The sequence below is a fragment of the Arachis hypogaea genome, chromosome 13, assembly GCF_003086295.3.
Source record: "Arachis hypogaea cultivar Tifrunner chromosome 13, arahy.Tifrunner.gnm2.J5K5, whole genome shotgun sequence".
In the NCBI taxonomy this organism is placed as follows: Eukaryota; Viridiplantae; Streptophyta; class Magnoliopsida; order Fabales; family Fabaceae; genus Arachis; species Arachis hypogaea.
Genome location: NC_092048.1, coordinates 86,588,634 through 86,600,133, shown reverse-complemented (window position 1 = coordinate 86,600,133; position 11,500 = coordinate 86,588,634). Strand labels below are relative to the sequence as shown.

Sequence of the window (11,500 nt, the reverse complement as noted above, 5' to 3'; positions counted from 1 at the left end):
TTCTAAAACTTAATAATATCTTTTCTTAATTCAAAAACAAATTAAAAAAAAAAAAAACCAAAGCAACTTTCCGTGGAACTTGATGACACAAGCCTCGCGCAAAACGCCGAGTAGTAGCATTTAGCACCACCAAACAGAATGCTTTTCACACTTTTCAAGGCACCTGGCGCTAAACGTTGGGTAGTGGCGTCACCTTCACAAAATCATTGCACAAATTACGAGGCCCTCATCGTTGAATGCCGAATCGTGTAGTTTAGCGCCATCTTCACATAATGCTGGCACAAATTTTGAGGTTTGCGGCGCTAAACGCCGGGTAGTAGCGTTTAGTGCCAGCTTGATAGCAACCATTTTTATCCCTTTTCTTCTGCACGAATTTTGTCAAATTCGCCCGAATTTTACCTGTAATCAACAAAATAGCAATACAACTCAAAGTAGCATTAATGATGGTCTAAAGCACCAAAATCTCATGAAAACTCAACAAATTCACATCAAATTTACTAAGAAAAGATAGGAAAGATGTTCACGCATCACATGTATCCATGTTCATGAAGTTTCGAGGAGAGGAGCACCATCAATATTTGTCCATGTCTTTACAAATCTTAGTATTGGGTCCGATCTTAGCTCCATTCGAGGTTGTGGACAGCAAAATTGTGCTGCAAAATGGCAGAGAGGTGCACCAGGTACTTATCCAATGGGGCCAAGGCTCCGGCATAGGAGAATACATTAGAGTTTATGAAAGATTATTCTTTGTTTCAACTTTGAAGACAAGGTTGACGTTAAAGAAGGTAATAATGTTATGAATAGAGGGGTAAATAAGGAAAGAAATATTGTAACAAACTCCAAAATGAATGAAGTCTGCACCACTAATGATAGTTGGTAAGGCAAGAAGGATAAGTGTCAGACAATCCGCAAATTCAGAATCTCAAAAAGGGGCAACAGAACGAGAGCTACAAATAGGAAGTTGCAGGATTTTTAGTGGCAGCTGAATGTGGTAATTGTCGCCTCTTCCTTTTCTGAATTCTTCTCCTCTCTTCCTCTCTAACTTTTTCTGACCCCTTCCTTACTCTTCTTCGCAGGTCCTTGACGTAGGGAATTTCTGCTACATGTCCTCTACATCCACGTACCTGTATTCCTTTCGTATTTCCTAAAGTTATCTATATTTCGTTTATTTTTCCATGTAATTACTCATACCAGACTTCAGCGTTACATTGATTATTGAATTTCTATTACTGTTTCTTTGATTACTGCTGTACTTGTTGCTTAATATTTGATTCAAATTCAATACATTACACCCTTCCAGTGAATTTAAACCGTTTCTACTGCAAAATGGACTTGATTCAAGTGTGTTAAAGGAATCTCGCTGAAAAAATGTGCATCATATCTATCTAAAGGGAATCCTTTCTAAACACAATAAACCGAATATAGTAAACAAAATTCCCATTTGCAGGGTTTCTTTCTTTCTTACATTTCCTGTGTCCATCCATTAAAAAAATTCATGAATCACGGTTATATGTCTTGCATTTCCTGTGTCCATCCATTAACAAAATTTATTAATCATGGTTGTATGTCTAACAAAATATAACCTGTGTGTTCTTGACCAGATAAATAAATAAATTCGTTCGCTATATTCTCTGCATAAGCTAGGTAGTTCAGTATAAAAACCATACGAGCAAACAATATACACGTGCCATTAATCAATTGAGCATAGCCAAGTCTTCTTCATGCCCTGAGCATGTTATGCTAAGCCGCTTTAAAATCACACACACGTTTAAGGAATTAAGGAGGCATGTGATTCGTGAAAAGCTTTCACATTTCTAGGAATTTTACATTATAAAATCATTCCGATGTAAGATTTTTAGTGTAAAATTTCTAAATGTAAGAACATTCTTCTAACCACACATACCCTAAGGACATTCAAGACCTTCATCACAAGTTTTAAACTCGGAGTGCCAGATTTACTTTTCAGACAATAATAGCAGTATTACACAAACAGATACATTATTAACCACACAATTGATCAATACTTGCAGGTGTTAGCTAAGCCACTAAAGATTTCACTGGGCTACCTGATGATTAATTGGATAGAACACTTAGGGCTAACAACGTAAACTTTATTTGCTGGAATATTGCTTTACCAATTAGCACCATCTGCATCACGCGCTTGGTAGAAATCATTTGGCCGAACAATGTTGACCTCCTCAAACTCGTTATCATCTGGAAACAACATATGCAAACAATAAAATTATTTTCCCTAACAGGTCATGTGGTCTGGATGTTGACTTCCAGGACTATTTGCATTGGGAAACAACTAAAGGGGACAGAGAAGATGAGAAAGATATAAACTACACATAAGAACCACTTGAATGCATGTAGAGAGATCTTTCACAAAGATATAAGGACAAATACATATTTATTAAGACTTATATCACTACTCTAAGTAGTATCATGTCAGATGTGCTGAGTGGATCCTAAAACATATATGAATCATCAGTGTCAGATCCTTGTCCAGTAAGAGGAACGCCAAATAAAAAGCCTGCCCCATTAAGGTTATTTTTTAAAATTAATACCAGAAAAAAAAGTATCCAACAATCAATGAGGTAGAAATTCTAATATGAAAATAATAAATTTCAAATAAATGAAAAATAGTTGGTTTTCAAATGTTATCCAAAGAAAATAGAATTGGTATATAACCGAAAACTACAGAATTCCCATAGCGCAATCATGAGCTAGGATGTTCTTTGGTTTTGCAATTGAGAGAGCAGCGGAGGGGACTTCTCACTAACCACTAACAATAGCAACTTTTTCCTCCACTAAATGAGGTTGGATAAGTGGAATTCGAGCATCTCTTCCTTGGCAGGTGCAACTGCAACTATATATCATTATATATAATATATCGATTCCCACTTCAATCCTATCCATGGTTTTGAATTCTGGTTGCGGTTGCAGTTGCAGTCAAAGTATACAGCAATCGAGGATTGCAAGAAGAACATAAGTGTAACGGCAGCAATTGCTGCTACAAAGGCAATGCAGTGAGCATCGCAAAAGCAATATTGTGGCCACAATTACAATTAAAAACCGCAATTTGAAACCCTAATGCTATCTACTCATACAATGTAGCATCATCATGACAAGCACCTGGGTACTATGGGGCCTGGAGTCACACAGCGAGTAGCATGGGATGCTTGACTGGCTTTTGAGGATGTGGTTCCACACAACTAGCTTTAATCATTCTATACAACACTGCAAGTCTCAACTTTTCCCTTGAGATTGAGTGTAACTTTCCTGAGGGTGAACCTTGGCACAATAACAAGGTTAAGATCTTGTGAGGATAAGACTATGTACTTCTACCAACCTCCAAACCCCATCAGGAGGGAACCTTTTGTATTGTGCCACTAACAAAAGAACACCTGAAGCACTCCTTTATTTAATCAAGTCAATTTGAGATCATTCTTGTCTCGATTTAGTATTTTTCCCATCATTTGCGAAGCTTAAATGATTATTAATCACATGTTTAATAATTATATGCATTATACGTACAGGTAAAGATAACTAGTATTCAAACTGCAAAATGTATGAGTACATGACTCCTTAGCTATCAAAAAACCAAGCCTTTAGTTTCCTTAGGTGCAGAGTTGTAGCTAAGTAGTCCCTGGTAGGATGCAATATAACTGATACCAACTAGTGGCCAAACACTTAGTTGTTGAGTGGAAGGAGCTAAGACATGGACACAGATACATACAGAGGCATGGAGATAACAATACACAAATTTTTCAATTGTGTTTGGTAACTAATACACAACAGAACATACATCACAATTGTACTTAAATGTCAATATTTCCCTTCCTTTTGTCAGTTCAGTAGCGACAGCAACACAGACCCACCAGCACCACCTCTGCCTTTTTCCACCCTCCCTTCAAAGTTGACACAAACCACTGCCAACACCTTCAACCTAAAGCCAAATATAGAAGCAAAAAAACCCAAATCTAAATTTTAATTAAGAAAAATTAAAAAATAAAACAGAGGAAAAGGGGAAAATTCTGGAAGAAGCAGTATCTCCTCCACGAGGAATGACAGCAGTGACATCGTCCTCCACCATGGGGAAATACCAGAGGGTGAAGTGGGAAGCACCAAAGTGCATGAAAGAGGTTCTAGGTGGCTTAAAGAGAGAGAGAGAGAGAGAGAGAGAGAGAGAGAGAGATGTTGTCATCACAGGGAAAAACCAAGAGCTTTGCGGCGGTGAACGGTGTAAGGAAATTGTGGAGGAGGCTGAGACGTGGAGGAGGAGGCAATAGCAAGTAGCAGGAGTAACTAGAAGAGAAGAGGCAGCATATTTGTGAAAGTGAAGAAGGGAGAGTAACGTTGAGAAAGGAAGGGTAGATTTGAAGATATCACAAAATAGTATGGGTAAAAATGTCCAAAATTCCGTGTCCACCATAAGAAATTTGTCTCTCAACAATTTGGAGAGACACACAATACATGTCTATTGTGAGTAATTGTGTGCCCCCGTGTCCTTCAAGAATGTGTCACAATAATCAAATGGTGAATGTGTTCCACCGTGCCTATATTTTGGGCGGACACACTCACTAACCAAACACAACCTTAGTATATACCTTGAGACATGAGACAGACACATACACGCCCAATACAAAATATTAGTGTATGTGTATTGTGTTTAGTAAAAAATGTGAACAAGATACAAATACTCAAAAGGACTATATTACCCTTGATTTGTCTACCCCTACCAGCACCACCACCACTGCTAACGACGAAACAGTCACTGCTAATTTTTCATCACTCCAATCTAAACTCACTATCCTCAACAACACCTACTCAAGTAGATTCAAAATTTTAAAAAATATATATTATAAAAAATAATGAAATTTTTAATTGAAAAAATAAAACAAAAAACAGGTAGTGGAAGTGGGAAGAACACAATCACAACAAAAGATGCAGCGGGCGGACAAAGATGCAAACAAAGCAACAAAGAAGGAAGATGAACAGGGAGCAGATGCAATGGGGAGCAGATGCAATGGAGCTGATCCAGAGGCGACGCAGATGCAGGAAGAAGAGGTGGCAAAGGGAAGAAGGCCAACACGGCAGAGGAAGACGTGGAAGAGGTAGCAAATAGAGGCGGCAATAGAGGAGGATCAACAAAGGCCGACGCGATGAAGATAAAGAGAGCCGAGGAGGTAGATGACAACGACGACAACTGCGATGGCAGAGGGGCGACAGATTGGAGGTGAAGACTGAAGAGGTACATGAAGACAAAGCAGAGGAAAAAATGAAAGAGAAACGGAAGATGAAGATTGAAGAAAAGATTGTGAGGCGGAAAAAGAAAGGTGGAATTGGCAATGGTGGTGAAGGGAAGTGGCAGTGGTTGAGGGTGGAGGGAGGAGAAAAAGAGAAAAAGGGAAGAAGAGGAGAGAAGGGAATAAGTGAGGTTAGTGTAAGGGGGTAAAACAGGAATTTTTGAAAAATATCGAGGGATAAAAGTAGAAAATTTGTTTCTCATAAGTTGTCTCTCAATGTCCCAGTTTTAAGGAAAGACATTGAATATATGTATTTTGTGTAGGGATGACAAAACGGGCCAAATCCAACAAAAAGGATGGGTCGGGTTAACATTTGGAACCCGCCAAACTCGCAGGTTTTGGCAGGACAGCCCACCGGGCAAAAGGTTTTTTTTTTCTATTTTTATTAAATAAAAGAGTGATTAGTACTATAAAATTAACAATTATATAATTTTCGAACACATTTTTTTATTTTTATTCTTCTTTTTGTTATTAACTTTATTTATTTTATTTTACACTTTTATATATATGCTTAAATTATGTGACTTATTTCTTAAAATAAAGATGATTCTATTAACAGATATTATTTTGAACAATTATATTTAAGTTAAAAATTTAGAAAAAGATAGTGAAAAAATGATATTGTAATTTGACTATTTTTTATTTATATTTGATTTTTTAATTATTATTTTTTACTAATCTTAATTAATTTTATTAATTTATTTTTAAAGAGTTAAGCGGAATAGCCCACCTACCCGCCAACCTGACATAAAGCGGGGTGGGCTAGCATTTGAAGCCCACTTTTGTTGGCAGGGCAGGCCGGTTGCCCCGTTTTTGAGGCAGGCCTTGGCAGGGTGGACAGACAACCGCTTTGCCACCCCTAATTTTGTGTGCTACCGTATCCATTAAAAATTTGTCTCAACAAACACTGAACATGGTCATTAACCAATCACTACCTTGATGTTGTGCAAAGACTAGGTTTAGAATCCATCTTTTTGTTTCTCCCCCAAAAAGATGATAATAGGTATATCTTATGCAACACAAATATAAGTATGTTATTGACGATGAGGAGGTTAAGGAAAAGGATAATATGTCCATATTACTTTACCTTTTCTCAAGGTCAGTGCAACAACTGCATCATTTTCAACCTGAAAATTAAAACGAATTGTAGAATATTGTCAACATCAACGGCAACATCTGTGCTGCATAAGTCGTACACGGAGACTCCAGAATTATTTGGCTATTCTAGATACTAAGAATAGATGTAATCAATAGATCCAAAAGATAGAAGAATGCGACAAGCTGATGTTAAATGATGATGATACATTGATGAGGACGACGATCATAATGATACTATAGAACAAAAATCATGTCAAACATGACACTACAGTACCTTTTGATCCGCCAGAGTCCTTGAGTCCTCTAATACTTCCCCTGTAGCAGGTATAATTAACCTTTGGTTATTAGTAGGCTGATCAACAAGTTCTTGCAACTTAAGCTTTATGTCCAGAATTTTATCAGTTGGCTTGCACCTGATGAAGTATGTTGTCTTACTACGTTTAACACGAATGTACATATCCTGTCATGAAATCACAATTTAGTTTACTTATAATGTCAGATAATATATAATAGATACCTTAGTAATTTTAGAGAAGGATTTTTTGCCTAAATTAATAGTTGCTAGTGGTCAAATTGGCTCTAATTCATGAGATTTCATCCCGTAAAAGAAAAATCAAGGGGTGTTTGAAAGAACTGGGCTCTTTCACTCTATTAAATCCATGAATCAAGAAAGAAAACTGGGTGGTTAAGAAAATAAGTTAACATCAAAACTACTCTAGAACTCAACCCACTATTTTGGGAATTGGAATCACCAATGAGAGGAGAAGCTTAATATACTCAGTAGCGGGACATAGTTAACAACGGAGATGTGCCTTAGTATTAGAGAAAAAGCTGAACACTGCCTGTCCCAATTACAATAATGTCTGGTCAGAGTGCTGAAATTCATTTAACTCCCTAGAATTCTTGATGTCACATAAGGATGTCAAGGTTAAAATCTTGTGATACAGATATAGAAATTGAAGCTCCACTGCATTTTTTGAGGTTTCAAGAATAATCTCAAACAATTCAACATAGAAAGTTAATTTAGATAAAATGAGAATAAATAATGCAAAATTAGGTTGAACAAGATTACACCAAGGTGTGTGGACTTTTATGTAATGGAGATGATCTTGATTATATTCATGATAACAATGAAAGTGTACTTCTTACACTGTGTTGCTTTATTTCATAGCTTACATAGCTAGTTGAAAGCTTGCATAAAAGAGGATTTTGCGTTAGAGCAGCCATGAGATGGATCAGGGAGGAAGTGTTTGATCCATGTAGCCAACCTCTCTTAGTGAGACAAAGCTTAGTCATTTTTGTTGTTGATGAAGGCCTACTTCTAGATGTATCTAGTTCGAACATGTAGAATATTTAGGAAGCAGGCTTTAACTTTGATTTAATGGTAGCTTGCAAGGATTAAAGGACCATCTTAAAAAACAAAATTAACGAGGTTAGAGAACAAGATAGTATAGACTTCCAAGTTCGAAAATGAGGATGATTCACTTGTTAAAATGATGAGGAATCTACATCACAATCATCTAAAGGTGATTCTTGATCGACAAAAAGATCAAAGAATGTCTTGAATTCAGTGGAAGCTTACAAGGAGTGATGGAGCTTTACTAAGTACTAACAACACAAATTACAGGGTATAGCACATCATGTTAGGGGGCAAGTTGATCAATGTTAGTTCTGAAAACGTGTTCAGCATCCAGAAGTCAAAACATTAGAGTGAGGGGACATTGAATAAGAAAGTAGTCTCCCCTTAAGAATTTTGGCAATGCAAGGGATTTGCATCATCCACAATGCTCCATGCAGATCCGCAAATGTCAAGGTAGCTTTCTAACTAAATGTGTATAACATAATGAGAAAGCAACACAAATACATGCAATAAAAAGAAAGTTGAAAAGGAACTTCAAAGTCTAGGCTGAGTTGAAGCAACTGTAAATAACAGAGGGCCTAAAGGATTTCAAGGCTTAATTGGGTTGTTTCATGAAAAGGGAACCATTTTGTTTTGTGGATATTATTTTAATTTCCATATAGAGCTGTTGCATTGAGGGTGTTTTATATTTGTTAACTCTGAAGTTTTGTTTTACTTTAGCATTGTGGTTTCATTTTGGATTATACCTTATCCTCTCGTAATTTCCCATTCTTTTCTAATATTTCCTTTCCATCCTAACACCACTACCAGGGCTTCTTACTAGCTGGGTGTGCCCAGCCTTGTTTTTCTTAGTATTGTTCAGGTGTAGGGCCTATTGTTCACCTAGACCGAAAAAAAAGAGGGCCCAACAAAGCATGATTACACATTGTATCTCAAAAATTATAATTTAAAATGATAGTATTTAATGCAAACCACTGCTTCTTAAAACTCCCACTGAAGGCCATACATTTGAAAGAAAACTGACAATAATCCTTTTCAGATAGGATTTAAATAAAAACTATGCAGCAGCAAAGGAAATATCTCCAAAGAAAAAGATAGGCATCCTTTGAGGAAGTCAAGATGGTGGAACATCTAATAAGAAAATCCACAATGCTGACGAAGAGTGTCAGCAACTAAATAAAGGAAACTGATCCTGAACTGCAACAACTGACCTAATTTGGAAGTAACACCTTGTTGCCAACTTGAGACACCTCATGATTAATGAACCAGCGTTGGACTTGGTAAAGCATTATATGCATGAGGGACACTACTATGAGATATAGACAGCAAACTCCAAAAAAGAGCAGGTGAAGCACCTCATAGAGGATGCATGTTTAAGAAACTTTTAGCATGTTTGTGAGTTGGAGTTTTGAAGGAAAAGGAGGGAAGGGAAGGGCTTTAAGAGTAAAATGAACTCCAGTTTACACATCAAACCATTCCCTTCCACTCCAAGATCACCACACACACACATTGTAACCTGATATCTTTGTGGGACCAGTTAACATCCCTTCTCTTCCTATTTCTTGCAAGACACAGTTTTCCTTTGATCAATCCCAGTTCAACACATAGCCTAGTGATGTGGCAGCTCCTCTCCAATTTGTGGGCATGTGATAACTACATAAGAAATACGGCATGCTAGCAACCCATCCTCCTCCACATAAAAAGCAGAAAAGGGCTTCAGATGACTCCCATTGCCCTCTTACCTTGTTAAAACAGAAGCTTCAGCAAAATTCATCAACTAGACTTCTCTCGAGTATTGTAAACCCAGAAACCAAGAAAAAATAGAAGTGCAAATGCTATGGACCACAAATATTATCCCAATCTTGTATTTTTGCATATCTTTCAGTCTCGTTCTTGATTATTAATATTATATAGTTCTCTCACATCTGCTGTTGATATTGATTCACCCAGTTAGAAATAAGATTAGAAAGACATGGATGAAGCTAAGTTTACACACTACGAAAACCCAGTTACAGATTTCCAAAAATGACCATCAATGATTCCAAAATTCACATTTTTGAATCATCATAAATTGGTTACTCAATTTGCTCACGCCCAAGCAATTGAAAGGTCAATTAAGAAGCACAGATAACAACAACCAGAAAGAAAAATGAATCACCTACCATTCCTTTGGTTCCCGGTTATTCTCCTTTGTAAAAAGGAATTTACTGGCTCCCCAATCCACACAACTGAAGAAGAAATTCAGGAAAAATAAAGTTGTTAAAAAACATAAAAGTTTTTGTGATTTGTATTTTGGGAAAGGGGAACTCTGAAAAAAAGAAAAATTAGAAACTTAACAACATCCAAATTTCCAAACAAGATCGAAGGATAGATTTGCACCTGGAAGGCTGGCAATTGATCAATCTTTGGCAGAATCAGATTCTGGTGAACTGGTGCGTTGTTACAACCTCACCCTACCTGCTGCTGTCACTTGTCTGAAGCGCCAAATTGAAGAACAAATAACAAAGCTAATATCAAATTTTATTATCAATCACCATTTAAAACCTGAGAAATGCTCAAGGACCAGCAGAATTTACTACTTTTGGCCATCACTCTTAGCCATCAATCCAATTCTTTTAGTCTAGTAATCCAACAACATACTTTTAGCCCACACTTTTAAACAATATAGCTAATTGATGGGAAAAAACAATAAATTCTGCTGGCCCTCTAGCATTTCTCAAAAGATAATAATTAAAAAGCTGACCTAATTTGGTCAACAATTTGATAAGCAATTTTATTAACAAATTAATCAGCAATTTGATCTAGTTTTATCAACAATCAGCACCAACAAGAAGAGCAGATCAATAGCAGAATTTCACTTATCGCAGCAGCAACAATAGCACATAATCAACAATAACACATCTGATCAATAATAAAAATTAAAACATAAATAGCACAAAAGAAAAAAATACCAGAGGCAAAGAGGCAGAGCAGACCGACGGAGAAGAGGTTGCGGCGGCGGAGCAGAAAAGAGACAAGGCGCAGCAGAAGCACAGGTAGGAGGAGGCGAATGCGGCTGCGAGATGAAGAGGCAAAGGCGGCGAACGGAGCAGAGCACGCAGTAATCAGAGAGGAGAGTCGGCGGGAACAGAGACGATGTGCGACGGCGGTACAGTGGCGAAGGTGACGTGCGACGGAGGAACTGGGACGCGACGATGAAGATGCGCGAACAGTACAGAGAGGTGTGAAACGATCGAGGGGCCGAGGCCTGCCGAGGGCGTCTAAGTCATTATTGTTACTTTGGGTGTTATTGTTATTTTGGAATTTCTGGGTTTGTTGGGACACAAATTAGTCAAAAAATTAGGATTTTTTATTTTTTATTTAAATAAATAACAGCAAGTTAGATTTTTTTTTTATTTAAAGAAAATAAGTATAAGTTGTGCTAATGTGATTATTAATACCAAGATTAAAAATTTAAATTATTCCTAAAATTTAATGTGTGTCTTAATTTTATTTTTAATATATTAAGATATTTTTACAGGTATTATTATAGATTTTTTAACAGCTATTTAATATGATATTTAAAATTTAATTCTTATTTTAATCTCTACAAATCTTTAAAAACATTAATTCTAATTTTCATAAAAAAAAGTTATGCATCATTGTCTATTATTTTTTTTTTCCTTCATTTCTTCTACTTTTAATAGATAGTATTTCTAAAGTATAATAGATGATAGTAATAATGTTATTGAGA

The 11,500-nt window shown here is 36.6% G+C and overlaps 1 protein-coding gene and 1 long non-coding RNA gene across 6 annotated transcripts; one reads left to right on the top strand and one right to left on the bottom strand.

Annotated features, from left to right (window-relative positions):
* Positions 1–496: 496 nt before the first annotated feature.
* On the top strand, positions 497–1,304 carry LOC112732326 (uncharacterized). Its single transcript, XR_003167969.2, has 2 exons — positions 497–991; positions 1,077–1,304. It is a non-coding gene; the product is annotated as an uncharacterized lncRNA (long non-coding RNA).
* Positions 1,305–1,792: 488 nt separating this feature from the next.
* On the bottom strand, positions 1,793–11,105 carry LOC112732325 (uncharacterized). 5 transcript variants are annotated; one of them, XM_072212083.1, is made up of 7 exons: positions 10,719–11,096; positions 10,147–10,241; positions 9,930–9,995; positions 9,284–9,504; positions 6,682–6,867; positions 6,397–6,436; positions 1,793–2,214 (listed from the first exon to the last, which is right to left on the bottom strand). In XM_072212083.1, the coding sequence occupies exons 5-7, from the start codon at positions 6,862–6,864 to the stop codon at positions 2,132–2,134; spliced, it is 306 nt and encodes a 101-aa protein (XP_072068184.1). In that variant the 5' UTR covers positions 6,865–6,867; positions 9,284–9,504; positions 9,930–9,995; positions 10,147–10,241; positions 10,719–11,096; the 3' UTR covers positions 1,793–2,131. The 5 variants fall into 5 exon arrangements, with proteins under 5 accessions (XP_072068184.1, XP_025636793.1, XP_025636794.1 ...); XM_025781008.3 differs by lacking the exon at positions 9,284–9,504 and having other exon boundaries at positions 10,719–11,105; XM_025781009.3 differs by lacking the exon at positions 9,284–9,504 and having other exon boundaries at positions 10,147–10,274; positions 10,719–11,066.
* Positions 11,106–11,500: the final 395 nt, after the last annotated feature.